Raw genomic sequence first — 18,948 nt, 5'->3', positions numbered from 1 at the left:
CTAGGGTCGGACATGAGAGGCACAAGTCAAACAGCCCAGAGAGACAAGGAGCAAGCTCACCCAGATTCCTGTTTCCCGAGAGAAGCAGTCTGAGGGAAGGCAGCCAGAGCAAACCGCAACTTGTCCCAGGTCCAGAGAGGAGCAGACGTCTGCTCCGGCTGCCTTCCCTCAGGCTGCTTCTGGTACAAATGGCTGAGGAGAGGCAGCGGGAGCAGGCAACCTGTGTGAGGAGCCAGCAACTGAGTGAGGAAGGAGGGGAAGGCCCTAGAGAGATCACTGCCCAGAGTGCAGCAGAGGACCATGAGTGGTTAAGGAAGACAGGCCTGAACCCAGAAGATCTCCCCCACCCCCCTAACCCTGGAGAATAAAAGTGGCTTAAACACAATCCACACCCCACAGAAAAAAAACAGAAAAGGGGAGGGGAGAGAAGGGTTACATACTCACCTGAGGAGTCTTCGCCCAGCTAAACGCCACCTGCGTCATGACAGGCTAGCATAGCGGGCAAGCAGGGGACCCAGGGTACACCACCAGGCGCTGGATGTTGGCGACGAGGGGTTAACGGCCCATACTTAATGCACCGTGCCCCTAACTAAAATTAGGGGACCAGGTCTGGAGAGCACCAGGCCTGGGGCTGCCTCTTACTGACACTGAGCTAAAACTGATTAGCTCTGAGTCAGTGGGCGGGTATATCCTGCCAGGAGGAGCAGACTGTTTTTTGCCTAGTGTCAGCCTCCTAGCATATACCCATGGTTCCTGTGTCCCCCAATTGAAGCGATCAATAAAAGGTAACAAAAGAAAGGCTTAATCATTTTATAGTTAACCTAACTTACAAAAAATAGCACAGCACAATGCAGCATCATGGTACAACTCCTTAACCATTTCCAGATGCTATTTTGCACTACTGACCTGACTGTAAATGCTCTATATGTTGAGACGCTCATACAAGTGCATATTACAACAGCAATCTCTTATAGGAGATGATTTCATATGCTGAACTCAAGCCATGAATGTATCTGATGAAACTAAATGCCACTTCTAAAAAGTAGCAATAGTCGAGGGAGATAAAGGGGGATGTGTGACGCTAAAGCACAGATAACAACAAACTATAAACTAAAGGCTCCAAACAGCTACTTGACAGAGTATTTAGCTCATCATCTTCGCAATCACAGCCGAGACCTCATGTTTACTGATTGCATTAATCACAATCACTCGCACACTCAGCTAACTGACAAGTTTACCGAGTGCCGGCAAGAAAGTCAGGAATCACACACTCTGGTTTGCATAAACCAAATCTGCCATTCACTGAGAGCGCTAGCAGACCATACTTGACTCCTGCAAGTTATCAGCATATCGCCAATTATTCATCAGCTGAAAATTGCCACATCAATGTCAAATCAAGGAAAAGCAGAATGGAACACCCACCATGGCCACTTGAAAGAGGTGGCTGTTTGATTGACCGTAGTGCCCTTCTCCATAGTAATGTCACTGAGCGCGTACCAGACTGTGATCCCATAAATATATGGAAACACATTTCATGCGCCTTTTCTTCCCAGACACCATTATTCTTCAATCTAGTTGTCATTCAATACCGCAGTCTTAGCAACGCAATTTCCATTAAGATATCCTATCATACACAGAGATATGCAGACATGCTCAGAAGTTCGGGGCTTCTGAAGAGGTTAACAGATGCTATGCTTTATCACTAAAGCAATCTACTAGACCCTGTATGATGTAATATTTAGGGGTACCCAGTTGACTGGATTGGTTAACACAGCTTGAAGATATTTTATTACACCATGTTGAATTTTTACAGTATTTATTCCCTTGAGGGCAACTTCTGTCCCACACAAAGACTTTCCACAATTCTGTTGCCTCGACCCCCTTAAAGGGGTACTCCGCCTCTAGACATCTTAGCCCCTATCTAAAGTTAGGGGATAAGATGTCTGATCACAGGGATCCCCGCGATCTCTGTGCAGCACCCGGCATTCATTTAGAATGCTGGGTGCGGGGGTCCCCGCCGCACGCTCGAAGCGTTCGGATCAAAACATTTGACATGTCATTGTTAGGTGATAAAATAGTTAATTTTTAGAAAAGTAAATTTGACCCATTACTTCCAACAGGTGACATGACAAATGACTAAAAAAACTTCATAGACCAGCTGCAAAAGGTCCGGCTTTGCACAACTCTATTTGGTAAGCTACCATTACTCTATTTCACTCTGCACTTTAACAGGATTTCTACACCATGGAGTACTTTTGTTATCTCTTAGGATTTCACTGTGATTAAAGAGGTATGTAGGGCATTTTACATTGAAGACCCATCCTAAGGATAAGCCATTATGTCTGATCGGTGGGGTGCAGACACACTGAGTGAGCAAGCAGCAGTCGGACAAATTTGTTGGGATAATGCTTGCACCAACAGTGTAAAACCCCTCTAAGAACAGTTCTAGATCTTTAACACTACATAAACCAGAAATAGCAGTGGTACACTGAATGTCAGTATGTGTAGAGATAATATATAGCCACCTCTTGATAGGAATGTTAAATTAAATTATGGACCTAGACTGTATACTAGGGTTGCAACTAAATTATTTTTATCGATTAGTAATCAGTTGTTTCATCCCTATTCTACATGCCAGTCGCCGGGCGGAGCTTTAAGACATTTCTGCTGCTTCTCTGCTGGACCTTAATGCCAGCAGGCTTGGGGAAATAGCCACGGTGACGTCACAAAGCTCTGCCTGGTGCCCAAACGGAGGAAGGTAACAGGTGAACTGGACCTGGACCACCGCTCAGAGACTGTTAAACCATTAGTTGGTTCAGCTCTAAATACCTGAAAAAATTAATTGTTAGTTGCAGCCCTACTGTATAACCTATTATTTTGCAAGGGCATTTCATCACACTATGTGCCATAACGCCCAAGTAACAAAATAGGAGATATTCCTTATTCAGAGTAGAACAAAAACTTTTGGCCCAAAAAAAGAAAAAAAAAAAAAAAGAAAAAAAACCCTAACCATTATTTCCCTTAGCATTATAAATTGCAAACACCAAACGCTAACCTGAGTCTTTAAAATGCAAGCCTTAAAGGGGTATTCCAGGAAAAAACTTTTTTTTTATATATCAACTGGCTCCAGAAAGTTAAACAGATTTGTAAATTACTTCTATTAAAAAAATCTTAATCCTTTCAGTACTTATGAGCTTCTGAAGTTAAGGTTGTTCTTTTCTGTCTAAGTCCTCTCTGATGACACTTGTCTCGGGAAACGCCCAGTTTACAAGAGGTTTGCTATGGGAATTTGCTTGTAAACTGGGCGTCTCCCGAGACACGTGTCATCAGAGAGCACTTAGACAGAAAAGAACAACCTTAACTTCAGAAGATCATAAGTCCTCTCTGATGACACGTGTCTCGGGAGACGCCCAGTTTACAAGCAAATTCCCATAGCAAACCTCTTCTAAACTGGGCGTTTCCCGAGACAAGTGTCATCAGAGAGCAGACAGAAAAGAACAACCTTAACTTCAGAAGCTCATAAGTACTGAAAGGATTAAGATTTTTTAATAGAAGTAATTTACAAATCTGTTTAACTTTCTGGAGCCAGTTGATATATATAAAAAAAAGTTTTCCTGGATAACCCCTTTACAGAATGTGGGGGAAATTTATGAAGGATGGTGAAGGTGAGCAATTTCATTTTACACCTTTAAATTTGTGTGGTGTGTATTTTATTAAACCCTTCCGACCCATGACATACATGTAAGGTCATGGGACGGGTGGGGGGAATATGACATCGGTTCGCTACTGGTAATGACGGACATTGGAGATCGCTCCGATGGCAGTGATTAAAAGGGGTACTCCACTGGAAAACACTTTTTTTTTTTAAATCAATTGAGGACAGGAAGATAAACAGATTTGTAAATTACTTATTTTTAAATCAATTGGTGCCAGAAAGTTAGATTTGTAAGTGACTTCTAATAATAATAAATCTTAATCCTTCCAGTACTCATCAGCTGCTGTATGCTCCACAGGAAGTTCTTTTGTTTTGAATTTCTTTTCTGTTTGACCACAGTGCTCTCTACTGACACCTCTGTCCATGTCAGGAACTGTCCGGAGCAGGAAAAAATCCCCATAGCAAAACTATCCTGCCCTGGACGGTTCCTGACATGGACAATGTCGTCAGCAGAGAGCACTGGTCAGACAGAAAGGAAATTCAAAATGAAAATAACTTCCTCTGGAGCATACAGCAGCTGATGAGTACTGGAAGGATTAAGATTTATTTTTAATTAGAAGTTAAATACAAATCTATTTAACGTTCTGGCACCAACTGTTTTAAAAAAAAGAAAATGTTTACCATCGGAGTACCCCTTTAAATATATATGTGTCTTAGAAAGTGAGGAGGAAGGACAGATAAGCCACAAATCAAAAATAGCCAGGTTATTAAGGGATTAAATGGTTGCAAGGCATGTGTTAAATATGGTGCCAATATACAATTTATTGAAATTACACAGGAAGTGCATTGACAACACAACGAATAAAACTAACAAAAACGTGAACTTACGTTGCATTAAATTGGGCATTGGCGGGCGATGGTTGGGCATTCTGTATGCATTTACAGGATTGTAAGTACTTGGTGGTGGGGCACTGCTGTACTGTCCACCTCTTGGGGGTCCTCTGGTTTGGGGCATGACATGGCTATAGATATACAACAGTCAATATATCAACATTTTACAGAACAAAATGCAATGGCTTAACTGATGTCTTTATTTTCGATTAAACTGCTTAAAAAAAAATATTAAAACTGAATAATGGAGTCACATACCCCAATGTTCTAAAAGCAGACTGATCCAGGTGAGCTGGCTTTCTGTTTGAATTGAAACCTAGCTGTGGCCTCCAAGGCCGGCCATTGTTATTGGTTCTCTCCCAGTCACCTGGTTTTAATGTAACGGATGGTTTTCTATGAGACCATGTGAAGAAAAAAAAAAATTAGTTTTCCCCTAAAAAGCAGCATTATCTACTTTCATTCCTTTTACAAGAAAGATACTTACTTTGCACCTGGTAAAACCACAGCTTTGAAAACAAAACTATCTTTGAATTGTGGGTCTTTAAACTTGATGCTAAATGTGATCAAATACAACAAAAATTAACTGGTTGCCCAGGGTTTTCGCATAGTCTCATATGGCAATACATGATAGGTTTTTACATACATACCTAATGGCATAATTTTGCGTTAAACTTCTTAACATAGGTACAGGAGACTCCACAACCCTAAAAATAAAAAATAAAACAATGAGTTAAAACTACACACAAAAAAAAAAAAAAAAAAAAAAAAAAAAAAAGAGACCCTGCAACCTATGGTGTTCAGCAAATAAATGCCTGGTTGAAGTGTGTCTGCTCTAGCCAATAGTTGGGAGTCTCAAAAAGGGACCCGATTGTGTACCCTTATAGGGACTTCCCAAATGTACCCTTTTTGGTCTCCCATTTTTAACTAACATTTCCTAGAGGGTACTAAAGGATACACAAGCTTTATACCTTACATGGATAATCCCTTACAGGGGTTATCTGGGGAGCTAAAAATTACCTTTTTTGCTCCCAGTTTGCTTCTGTGCTATTAATGTCACAACACAATACTTCTCCCATGGATGGAAGGGGGCAAGCTGTGACTGTGGGACAGGTACTATACTGCAATCAACGCATGTGGGAGAGACCATGCCTGCACAAGGCAATCACAACATAGTATCAAACTCACCATCTCAGCCTGCACCCATCAAGCCAGGGGAATAAAGTCTGTCTGTGACAATATGAGTCCAGAAGCGAGCTGCAGAGGAGCAAGGAAAGCGTTTTGGGCTCCCCAGATATCCCCTTTAACCATGCTCGACTCGACCGAGTTGTTCATTGGTGTACATATTACTCCTGTTACAAAGTTCTAAGAGTAGTCTAAACAAAACTGTGTAAAATAATTTCAGAAAGGATATATGGATTTAAAAGCCAACAGACTACTTAAGAGAAGCATAAAGTAGTGACAGAAATGCCTTTTTAGCTGTGTCAACTATGTTTGCATGTGTTGCAGGCTACTCCTACCCACCTGATCCGTGAGAGATTTCTAACTATTGTGCCATGTGTGACATGTATATGTCAGCATCCTGTCAAAGTTGAATGCCGATGTGTTCAAACATGGATAGGTATAGGCCCCATAGACTAATGGTCAGAACAGTCCGTTTGTGAGTCAGATTCCTGCCTAAGTTCATATGATGCAGAAAAAAAACCTAAAAAACATTCTGCAAGACTAACAAGAACACATGCAGATTCTTAATTCTAGACAATCCCCATCCAAGTCTCAATACCTTTACTAATTGTTTACAAAGTGTGTTTTTAAATAAAAAAATTGCCTAAAGAAAAAAACAAAAAACATTCAAGAAAGTCAGCAGTGACCCATATTGGGTGCTATAAGAAACCCTGCCTTTCTTTTAACCATTTGAAACCATGAGGCCCATATGTTTTGTGCATACATCTAAGGAATGACTACATTTGGTGCATTATTTAGATTGCTCAATGATAAACACGTGAATTGATACACAGTGAGCCACATCACACAAGTAATGTGTACTTTTCTTACTCATTGGGAAGGATTGCTCCATCATCTGTTTCCAGCATTCCCTGAATTCCATGACAGAGCTCCGGTGGTATTTCAGTTGGCTGTGGAAATTGGACACACACAAAATCAGGCTATATTCAAACTGAAAAAGATGTGCAATGACAATATTATAATACAATATACCCTTACTACAAGACTAATGAGTACAGGCAACTACCAGCTTTCTAATATCCCCATCCCTGAAAACATGGAGAATTATAGCACTGATTATATACAGAATTAAATGTGTATATAGTTATCCAGAGCCAAATTTGTATGGACTCCAGTGAATTACAGACTCTTTAACAGTCTATGGCTCATACACCATGTATCCTTATGAACCAAAGAGGACACAGCATGAAGCCTTTTCCCTTCATTCCAGCGATCAATGGTGGTCACCAGGTTTATTATGTCTGGTGAAAAGGCCCACTTAAGAGCAATAACTTTCAATAATACTGCAGCAGATAACATATCCCCATTTGTCGACATGCAATAGTGTAGGTCAAAAAGCTTTTTATTAAATAGTGTTAAAGGGGGTTCTCTGCCCCTAGACAAATGTCTGATCGCGGGGAGTCTGGCCGCTGGGACCCCCACGATCTCCTGGGGTCTCATGTTTATGGGAGGGGGCATGACTGCTAGTATACAGCCACCATGCCTCCTCACATAGACATGAATGGAGGGGGCGTGGCAGCTGTAATCTCCAGTCAGTTATTCTTGGTGGAACCCGTGAGAAAAAAAAAAAATAGAGACCTGTCAAGATAGAAGGTATGTCCTCCTTGAAGGGGTTTTACAGGATTAAAAACAAAAACTAAAAATGCTTTCTTCTAGCTAAGGTACCACACTTGTCTTGGCTGTAAATGTTACTACAACCTAGATCAATTAACTTTAATGGAACCGAGCAGAAATATCGCACAAAACAGAAGAGTGGTACGGTTTCTGGAAGAAATCAGCTACATTTTTCTATTCCTGGACAACCTACAATAATGCACAACATTTAATTATTGGGACACTTTTCTGGGACTGGAAAATTGTTTCTGACTCCAACAGCAAACCTAGCCTTACCAATGTAAAAGCCCACAGGCCCAACAAAATACGTTAAAATGCCTTTTATTTATACAAATGCATTTCATACTATACACCTCATGTAGGCAACCACCAGATTGGGCTGTAATGGTAGATCTCTAGCAGGTCCTGTGATAACTGTTGTTATAAAGGACAATACAAGTTAAAGAGGTACTCCAGTGGGGAAAAAAAAAAAAAATTGTAAATCAACTGGTGCCAGAAAGTTAAACAGATGTGTTTGTAAATTACTTATATTAAAAAATAAAAAAAATCTTAATTCTTACAGTACTTATTATCTACTGTATGCTTCACAGGAAGATATTTTCTTTTGAATTTTTCTGTGACCATAGTGCTCTTTGCTGACACCTTTGTCCATGTCAGGAACTGTACAGAGCAGTAGAGGTTTGCTATGGGCATTTTCTCCTGCTCCCGACAGTTCCAGTTAATTTAAAAAATAAATAAAATTATATATATTTTCCACTGGAGTACTCCTTTAAGCCCATTTTACAGTTTGGACTTCTGCCTTAATGAGTGATCTAAGTTTCAAGTGATGGGGTGGAAATTGCTTTGTGTTAAAGGGGTACTCCGGCACTAAGACATCTTATCCCCTAGCTGTCACGCCCCTTCCCATAGGCTTGCATTGACGGGGCGGAGCCGTGACCTCACAATACTCTGACCCCGTGATCGGCAGTCATCAGACCCGGATCGAACATGCTCCGGGGGCTGATGGTAACATGGTGCTGCGTGAAAGATCACGGGGGTCCCCAGCGGCAGGACCCCGGCGATCAGGCATCTTATCCCCTATCCTTTGGATAGGGGATAAGAGGTCTTAGCGCCGGAGTACCCCTTTAAAATCTGTCATATGTAGTTGTTGGTAATACATATGAAAAGTCCGAACAATACGTCAGACCAGATCTGTCACTGTCTACCATTACCTGTTGAATTGTTGAATCAGATTAACCCCTTAACGACAATGGACGTAAATGTACATCATGGTGACGTGGTACTTAGCGTACCATGACATACATTTACGCGCCGCCATGATCGCGAGCACCGGAGTGGTGCTCGCGTCATGCCCGGCAGGTGCCGGCTGCTATCAGCAGCCAGGAACCCGCCGGTAATGGCGGTCATCCACGATCGCGCGGATGTCCGCCATTAACCCCTCAGATGCCGTGATCAATAGAGATCACGGCATCTGCAGCAGTGCGGTACTTTGAATGGATGATCGGATCGCCCGCAGCGCTGCCATGGCGATCCGATCATCCAGCATGGCGGCCGGAGGCCCCGTCACCTGGCTCCGGCCGTCTCCTGGAGTCTTCTGCTCTGGTCTGAGATCGAGCAGAAGATGGCAGATAATACTGAGCAGTGCTATGTCCTATGCATAGCACTGAACAGTATTAGCAATCAACTGATTGCTATGAATAGTCCCCTATAGGGACATAAAAATTGTAAAAAAAAAAAAAATTTATATTATAATATATATATATATATATATATATATATATATATATATATATATATATATATATAATAAATAAAAAAAAAGTAAAATAAAGTTAAAAAAAATTGAAAAATCCCCTCCCCCAATAAAAAGTAAAACATCCGTTTTTCCCATTTTACCCCCCAAAAAAGCGTAAAAAAAATGAATACACATATTTGGTATTGCCGCGTGCGTAAAAGTCTGAACTATTAAAATATATTGTTATTTATCCCGTACGGTGAACGGTGTAAACATAAAAATAAATTTTAAAAAGTCCAAAATTGCTGCTTTGTCACATATTATTGAATTTTTTTTAAAAATAAAATTAATAAAAAGTAAAACAAAATAAAAAGTGGTACTGATAAAAACTACAGATCATGGCACAAAAAATGAGCCATCATATCGCCCCATATACGGAAAAATGATAACGTTATAGGTGGTCTAAATAGGGCAGTTTCCAACATAGTAATTTTGTTAAAATGGTTTGAGATTTCTTTTAAGCGGTACAATTATAGAAAAGCATATAATCATGGGTATCATTTTAATCATATTGACCCAAAGAATAAAGAATGACCCACAGAAGAAAGAAAACAAGTCATTTTTACCAGAAAGTATACAGTGTGAAAACAAAACCTTCCAAAATTTGCTAAATTGCGGTTTTCTTTTCAATTTCCCCACATAAATAAATATTTGTTTTGTTGCGCCGTACATTTTATGGTAAAATAAGTGATGTAATTACAAAGTACAATTGGTGACGCAAAAAACAAGCCCTCATATGGGTCTGTGGATGGAAATATAAAAAAAAGAGTTATGATTTTTAGAATGCGAGGAGGAAAAAACTAAAATGCAAAAATAAAATTGGTCTGGTCCTTAAGGGGTTAACAAGAGTGACAAACCAATGTACAGGTGTGTAAAATAAACTTAAAAAAAATTACTGCAAGTTAGGTTTTGAGGGGGCTGTAAACCCAGAGAAAACAGAATGAGGAGCCCCTAATATTTTCTGCTAGAGAGCAGTACAAGTATTCAGTGACCTCTTCCATGTTAACAAGTTCAGCATTTCATCCAAGAACATAAATGTAGGAACCCTCATTCATGGTAATGGTGGGGTCAAAATGTATCAAGTCTGCACTTCAAAAAAAAATAAAAAAATCTGTCTACGATTTAGGAGCTCTCTGATTCGAATTAAAAAGACAAACATGAAAAACTAAAAAAAAAAAAAAAAATGCAACATGTTACTCAACAGATTATCACATTCATGAGATCACAGGGGTGTTATAACTTTATTGAAATGCTGCAGATTTTAACTATCGAATTGGGGAATTCAGCAACACACCTGAAAAACACTTCAGTACCACAATATAGAACCCCCAAAATACTATTGTAATAGGAGACACGTCTTAAGTTTTGTTCAGCCAGGGTGTTCAGACCCCCCTCCAATGGCTAGAAAAAAACGGGAAATGGAACCAGCCTCCTGCAGGAAGACAGGGAGAGGAGTGCTCAGCAGAATGCTTCTCCACTTGTTCAATCGATCACACCCAGCGCCTGACTGATCAAACCTTTTGTCATGTCTCTTTGTTAAGGTCTTGTCAGAAAACTTTTTGACCTTTTCAAGTAAAATTTGTAAATGGTACTTACCTAGAAACAGTGTTAAACCTCAAGATTTCCTGCCAGTTCACAGCTGACTAATGTAAATTTTAATAAACTACGTTACATTGAAAATGTTATTTTAGAATTTGTATTACAATCACTACCTCTCTAGTATTGGTCTTGTACAGCTCATGTATGAAGTCGTTTAGGGGATGGTTTTTCCCAACAAACAGATGATCACCTCCAAGGCTATTTCTTCTTACTAACACAAAGAAAGCAAAGAATTCCACTTAGCACAAACCATTCCTTATTCTTAGTGTTTCTTCAACAGCTGCCATTAAGTTCATTAACGTATAATCCAAAGAGAAGTTAATTCATTCCCGTGTATGATTTTGGCTTTCATAAAGCAATTTAAAAACTTAATTACACAGCTAAAATTCCCACTTTTTCTAATTGTTTTGTGGTTGTGGTTTTAACAGATACTCATAAAAAGGTTTTCTTGTGAAAACAGATCATTTAAGTCACACAAGAAACCTGCAAATGAGAGTTTAATTAACAAGTTTTAATAGAAGGTGCCTCAATTCTACTTTGTACCCGCTAAGGCTCCATTTTTGCATCAAGGATCATTCAATTTACTGCAATTAAATCATCTATGAAGCAAAAGGTTACAGATTTGTTTAAAGGCAATCAATAGCAGCCATCCATTATATCTTGTTCATTTGCAGCCTAGCGGAGCATAAACGACAAGTACACTAATGCAAAAAACCTTCGTGATTACACAGACAACACAGGCGAATATCATAATCTTACTTTCATCAGGAGTGAGGTCAGGGTAAACCTCTTCCAAAGCAGCTCTTAGACGGCGCTCATCAACAAATGGCAACAGAGCAACACCTGAAGGGGAAAGGAAGCAATCAATTAACTAAAGAAGGCGAGGAGAATCGTAAGGAGCCTAATGAGCCTGAAACAATACAGGACAACTTCACAAAGTCCGAGGGGGAAGCTGAAACTTTTCTCATCCTATCAAGCAAGTCTGGACTTTAAAAATCTGACTGCAGCATCTGGTAAGCAATTATATGACATTTAGAAACCATTGGTCGGAGGCAATAGATATTTAAATTTAACCGAAATAGAAAAAACGTAAGTAGGGTAATGGGTCTAAAACAATACAGGCCAACTTTAATGGGAATGGGGGGGGGGAGAGTCAATTTCTTATAGATTGACATTTCATATTTAACAATGCTGCAGACTACTGTACAGTAACTATACCCATTATTTCCAGGGATAAGAACAAAACTGCCTCCTAGATGCTCTTATTCTCTAGTCATGAATGAAAGTAGCAGTGTAATAAAAGCTCCCTTTTCCTTAATCAGCTTTTACATGTTTCAGTTGCCAGGGGGTTAAATTGATCCAAGAATTTGGAATCTTCAAGCTGCCTGGCTACCCTTTATATAAAATGGAAAGTCTCTACAGTTAACCACACGATCAGAAGCCACAGACGAGATGAAAGACTAGCTAAAAAAAGCAGGCAAGATGGCGTTTTTTAAATATTTTTTACATCATGCAACTACTTAAACATAAGGATTAGTCCAGTGTATTTCCAAGACTTATATTTTCTCAGCATTTACTTTTACATAAAAGATTGAGAATACTGGTTTATCCTGTAATTTTCTTTTATTACCTTGCCAAGCAAACTTTTTCCCATTTAAATCGATGGCAAAGTCATCAGGATAGAAATCGATTATACTAGATTCCTGTTAACAAAAGAAATTAGTTATTATATGGAATTATGGTACTAATATCTCCATTTAAAGTCCCTCAAATTTAAACTGAAAAATATCAGGAAATTATACTTCACATTTTAGGAAAGTAATTTGAGTGGCGATGCACCAATAAGCCCCAGATATCTGCTTAAAAGGGGAACTCAAACATAATGGCCCTCATTTACTATTGCAAACCCGACATCGGATTATGCGCCAGATTGTCGCATTGCGCCAGAAATTCTGACTGCATCAGAATTTGCGCCAGAATTTAATTGGGCATGGCCACCGGGAAAAGGGGCGTGTTCCTGACATTTTCACAAAAACCCAACATATTTACTAAGGTTTCCACATAAAATGTGGTGAATTTCAGCTGAGGAAAACCCTACAGATCAGAGCATGTGTAAAAAAAAGCTAATTGTAGGGAAAATGGAAAATGTAGGGAAACCTTAGTAAATAGCGTGGAAAATTGTAGGGAATTAAAACCAACAAAGAAACCTACACAACACTCTTAGTAAATGAGGGCCAATGTGTGTGTATGTTCCAGCATCACGTCCAAATGGCTAAAGATATTAACATGAAACTTGGCACATGTTACTTATATGTCAGCAACAAACATAGGATAGGTGATTTAACCCTTACTCATCCCCATTTGCCAGGGTCGAGATTTTTGTTTTAAAGTCCCATACAAGTCTATGGGAAATATATGTTACCGCATAACTTCCAAACGGCTAGAGATATTTCGATAATACTTGGTCACATGTTACTTATATGTCCACATATATTGTCATATCCCATATCCTATTTTGAGGATGGGATATGAAGTCAAAAGCTTCCTACTTTGTTGATTTTCCTCCACAACAAGGATTAGGAAGGAAAAACCGGGCAACGCCAGGTACTCAACTAGTATAATATGTTATAATATATACACTGCTATGTTATAGCAGTATAATGAGCTAGCTAGCTAGATATCTATCCATCTAAAAAAAAAAAAAATAAAAAAAAAAAAGGGAACACGTAAAACATCCTAGATCTGAATGAATGATCTAATCGTATGAAATACTTTCGTCTTTACATAGTTAAATGTGCTGACAACAAAATCACACAAATTATCAATGAAAATCAAATTTATCAACCCATGGAGGTCTGGATATGGAGTCACACTCAAAATCTAAGTGGAAAACCCCACTACAGGCTGATCCAACTTTGATGTAATGTCCTTAAAACAAGTCAAAAGGAGTCTCAGTAGTGTGTGTGGCCTCCACGTGCCCGTATGACCTCCCTACAATGCCTGGGCATGCTCTTGACAGTCTGTATTGCAATGTGCATTGGTGGATGTGCTCAATCGGATTCAGGTCTGGGGAACAGGTGTGCCAGTCCATAGCATCAAGGCTTTCCTCTTGCAGGAACTGCTGACACACTCCAGCCACATGAGGTCTAGCATTCTCTTGCATTAGGAGGAACCCAGGGCCAACCGGACCAGCATATGGTCTCACAAGGGGTCTGAGGATCTCATCTCAGTACCTAATGGCAGTCAGGCTACCTCTGGCAAGCACATGGAGCGCTGTGCGGCCCCCCCAAAGAATAGCCACCCCACACCATTACTGACCCACCGCTAAACTGGTTACGCTGGAGGATGTTGCAAGCAGCAGAACGTTCTCCACGGCATCTCCAGACTGTCACGTCTGTCACATGTGTTCAGTGGGAACCTGCTTTCATCTGTGAAGAGCACAGTGTTCCAGTGGCGAATTTGCCAATCTTGGTGTTCTCTGGCAATTGCCAAACATCCTGCACGGTGTTGGGCTGTAAGCACAACCCCCACCTGTGGACGTCAGACCCTCATACCACCCTCATGGAGTGTTTCTGACAGTTTGAAAGGACCCATGCACATTTGTGGCCTGCTAGAGGTCATTTCGCAGGGCTCTGGCAGTGTTTCTCCTACTCTTCCTTGCAAAAAGGTGGAGATGGCGGTCCTGCTGCTGGGTTGTTGCCCTCCTACGGCCTCCTCCACGTCTCCTGATGTACTAGCCTGTCTCCTGGTAGCACCTCATGCTCTGGACACTACGCTGACAGACCCAGCAAACCTTCTTGCCAAGGCTCACATTGATGTACTATCCTAGATGAGCTGCACTACCTAAGCCACTTGTGTGAGTTGTGGACTCCGTGTCATGCCATCAGTGTTTCTTCCTGAGTGGACAGTGTGATTTCACAGAAGTGTCATTGACTTGGAGTTACATTGTGTTTGTGTACCCTTTATTTTTATTTTTTTTGAGCAGTGTATATGAAAATTAGCAATAAGTTATAGGCATGCATAGAACTACAAACCCTAAATAGTAAGAACATTACTTTCACTAGTAACACAAGAAAAAACACTTACTGGGTCAGACATGAGTCGTCTCCATGTTTCAGGCAAGAAGTTACCACTAGCAGCTGGAAATACTCCCATCAGCTGCTCAAGTGGTTTGAACTAAAACAACAAAAGGCATTTAAAAAATTTTTTTTTATATAAAAAATGTGAAGCACAAACATGCTCAGTATTATCACATTTTTGCCATATAGTATTTGCACATGATGCCAGCAGCCTTGAACACCCAACAAATAAAAATTACTAATGTTAAAAACTAGACCCCACCCCCCCCAAGCTATTCACTAGGGGGTATAGTGAGTATTTTAACGCCATATTTTTTGGCAGCAATATTACAAAGTCCGTATGATGAGAGAAAGAGGAGAGAACCACAAAAGGCAGTCTGTAGGGGAGAACGACACAGGCATAAAGAATAAACAGAACATTGTAGAGGTTGTAGAAGTATAGCTAATTTTTGTACTGAAGAAAATGTTTCTAGCACCATAAGTGCAGAGCAAAACAAAATAATTGCCTTTTAAAAACTGTGTCCATAGGCAATAAAGGTCGACTGAAATTATGCATGCAGTTGAGAATGTGTGAAGACTGTAGGACAATTGCTCCTTTGAGGTAAAACCTTCACTTGCGACTAAGATTAGGCCTACAAGGCGCTCGCTCGTGATGCCACGCCACACCCTCAAGGCAAGTCTATGGGAGGGGGCGTGGCGGCTATGGGAGATGGGGTGACTTGACGTCACAACCCCAGCAGCCCGCACCCGGTGTTGGGAACAAAACGTTCAGAATGCTGGGGAAGTGGAGTACCCCTTCATTTGTGTCAAGGTGATATCTGGTTGTACGACCCCTGTAGTGGCAAAAGTCCTCATGTAGAAAATGTCAGCACTTTCTGTAGAGAAGTAACTGTTGGGGCACACATCAGTCATGTTCTATCATAGTTTAGTGGCTGTAAAGTACATTAAACCAAATGTTTCAATAAAAGAAACACTGTCCATTTGGGAATATTGACATCACACAGCAAGGGCTGACAATTCCCAAAGAATGGCTCAAACCCTTTTATGATTTAAATGGTTATTCAGCCTAATGGCCGATACATACATAAAATTAAAAAAAATTATATAAATATATCACAAAATTATCTCCAGCATACACAAAAGTACAATGTTTTATGATTTTCAGGGGCACTTACTGGTTTGGTGTCCTTCTCAAACTCTTTAAAGAGACCTGAAATGTTTTCAAAGTCAGAAGCAAAAGGAGCGTAATGAAATGGGAAGAACCATTTCCAGGAAGCACAGCCCTGGTATAAAGTAAAAACAGCAGGTTACTAGGTAGCATTTTCTAGCAAGGTAGAAAAAAATATGCATTATATAGTAAGGACAAAATCAATGGACCTAATGAGCAATAGTTGTGAAGTGCATTGATACAAAGTGCTAAATTAAGGGTGTTGTGTGTGTGTGTGTGGGGGGGGGGGTCACATAGCGTGTACACAGCAGCATGACCCTATCCTTAAAAGAATTAGCCAGCAGAAAGTAACATTAAAATATAAAATATATAGTGATTTTTTTTGGCCCTGCAGTTATCACTCCCTTGTTAGGCTGTTTTGGTGGGTGGTGGACTTCATGCTGGGCCACTTGTGAGTGCAATATTTTGTTTTTTGAGGTTTACAGTTGGATAAAAAGTTATAAATAAATACTTAATAAAAAAAAAAATCTAAATATATTAAACTTGTAAACAAGCAAATGTAAATCAGGTTTAGTGGATTGAGCAGGGTAATGGAAGTTCTTTTAGTAGGCTGTCATATCATGGGATACAGTATCTGGCAATATGGCATACTGGGGATTTCCCATCCAGTTTGTTAGGCTGTGTGGCAGCGCAATTGATACATATCTGAAGTCAGCATTGGACACATGGCCCTTATTATGCACTAACTGGACACTTTATTAGGTACACCTGTTTGCTTGTTAACACAAACCGCTAATCAGCCAGTCACATGGCAGCAACTTAATGACTAAGATGTGGTCAAGACAACTTGCTGAAGACCAAACAAGCATCAGAATAGAGAATTAAAGGGGCACTCAGCTGCTCAGTGTTTGGAACAAACTGTTCCAAACGCTGGAGCTGGGAGCTTGTAACGTCATAGCCCCTCGCCCTCATGACGTCCCACCACGCCCCCTCAATGCAAGTCTATGGGAGGGGGCGTGATGGCTGTCATGCCCCCTCCCATTGACTTGCATTGAAGGGGGCGGGGCTATGGCGTCACAAGCTCTTGGCGCCGGCTCCAGTGTTCGGAACAGTTTGTTCAAAATGCTGAGCAGCGGAGTATCCCTTTAGGAGTCTTTGAACATGGAAAGGTTGTTTGTGCCAGATGGCTTGAATTTAACTACTTATCTACGGGAATTTTCATACATAACCATCTCTAGGGTTTACAGAGAACTGACCAAAAAGAAAAAATATTCCTGAGTGGGAGTTTTGTGGATGAAAAGGCCTTGAAATCAGAGGGAAATGGGCAGACTAGTCCAGGAGGACAGAAAAGGTAACTAACTCAAATAACCAAGGCATGCAGAATACTCTCTTAACACACAAATCGTTCAACCTATAGGCAGATGGGCTACAGCAGCAGACCACCACACCGGGTGCCACTCCTGTCAGTTAACAGGAAAATAGAGTCCCATAGGGACCTATAACACTGCACACACCGATCTCTCATGCTGATCACTGGCGTGTATTAACACGCCTGTGATCAGTGTTATCGGCGCTTGACTGCTCCTGCCTGGATCTCAGGCATGGAGCAGTCATTCGTCGATCGGACACCGAGGAGGCAGGTAAGGGCCCTCCCGGTGTCCTGTAAGCTGTTCGGGACACCGCGGCGGTCCCGAACAGCCCGACTGAGCAGCCGGGATACTTTCACTTCAGACGCGGCGGTCAGCTTTGATCGCCGTGTCTGAAGGGTTAATACAGGGCATCACTGTGATCGGTGATGTCCTGTATTAGCCGCGGGTCCCAGCCGTTTATAGCTGCCGGAACAGACCCGATATGACGCGGGGACACTGCGTCGATAAGGAGTTAACCCCTTAAGGACTCAGACAATTTAATTTTTACGTTTTCATTTTTTCCTCCTCGTCTTCTAAAAATCATAACTTTTATATTTTCATCCACAGACTAGTATGAGGGCTTGTTTTTTGCGCGACCAGTTGTCCTTTGTAATGACATCACTCATTATATCATAAAATGTATGGCGCAACCAAAAAACACTTTTTGTGGGGAAATTAAAACGAAAAACGCAATTTTGCTAATTTTGGAAGGTTTTGTTTTCACGCCGTACAATTTATGGTAAAAATGACGTGTGTTCTTTATTCTGAGGGTCAATACGATTAAAATGATACCCATTATTACATACTTTTCTATTATTGTTGTGCTTAAAAAAAAATCACAAACTTTTTAACCAAATTAGTACGTTTATAATCCCTTTATTTTGATGACCTCTAACTTTTTTTTTTCCGTATAAGCGGCGGTATGGGGGCAAATTTTTTGCACCATGATCTACTTTTTTTTGATACCACATTTGCATATAAAAAACGTAATACATTTTTATAATTTTTTTTTAATAAAATGTATTAAAAAAGTAGGAATTTTTGACTTTTTTTTCGTTCACGCCGTTCACCGTACGGGATCATTAACATTTTATTTTAATAGTTCGGACATTTACGCACGCGGCGATACCAAATATGTCTATAAAAAATGTTTTTTACGCTTTTTGGGGGTAAAATAGGAAAAACGGACGTTTTACTTTTTTATTGGGGGAGGGTATTTTTCACTTTTACATTTTTTTACATTTTTTTTTTTTTTTTTACACTTGAATAGTCCCCATAGGGGACTATTCATAGCAATACCATGATTGCTAATACTGATCTGTTCTATGTATAGGACATAGAACAGATCAGTGTTTTCGGTGATCTTCTGCTCTGGTCTGCTCGATCACAGACCAGAGCAGGAGACGCCGGGAGCCGCACGGAGGAAGGAGAGGGGACCTCCGTGCGGCGCTATGAATGATCGGATCCCCGCAACAGCGCTGCGGGCGATCCGATCA

At 40.5% G+C, this 18,948-nt stretch overlaps 1 protein-coding gene across 1 annotated transcript in view; it reads right to left on the bottom strand.

The window, feature by feature from the left end:
- Positions 1 to 18,948, bottom strand: part of XRN2 (5'-3' exoribonuclease 2) — a 94,283-nt gene that overhangs the window by 11,138 nt on the left and 64,197 nt on the right. The window contains exons 18-27 of the mRNA XM_056567653.1: positions 16,051 to 16,158; positions 14,883 to 14,972; positions 12,427 to 12,499; positions 11,556 to 11,639; positions 10,910 to 11,007; positions 6,599 to 6,678; positions 5,194 to 5,250; positions 5,031 to 5,099; positions 4,805 to 4,939; positions 4,544 to 4,677 (exon numbers count right to left, since the gene is read on the bottom strand). Coding sequence (XP_056423628.1) covers positions 4,544 to 4,677; positions 4,805 to 4,939; positions 5,031 to 5,099; positions 5,194 to 5,250; positions 6,599 to 6,678; positions 10,910 to 11,007; positions 11,556 to 11,639; positions 12,427 to 12,499; positions 14,883 to 14,972; positions 16,051 to 16,158 — 928 coding nt within the window. The remainder of the gene's footprint in view (positions 1 to 4,543; positions 4,678 to 4,804; positions 4,940 to 5,030; positions 5,100 to 5,193; positions 5,251 to 6,598; positions 6,679 to 10,909; positions 11,008 to 11,555; positions 11,640 to 12,426; positions 12,500 to 14,882; positions 14,973 to 16,050; positions 16,159 to 18,948) is intronic.

This window comes from Hyla sarda, chromosome 3 (genome assembly GCF_029499605.1).
Source record: "Hyla sarda isolate aHylSar1 chromosome 3, aHylSar1.hap1, whole genome shotgun sequence".
In the NCBI taxonomy this organism is placed as follows: Eukaryota; Metazoa; Chordata; class Amphibia; order Anura; family Hylidae; genus Hyla; species Hyla sarda.
This window is presented reverse-complemented; position numbering and strand designations above follow the sequence as displayed.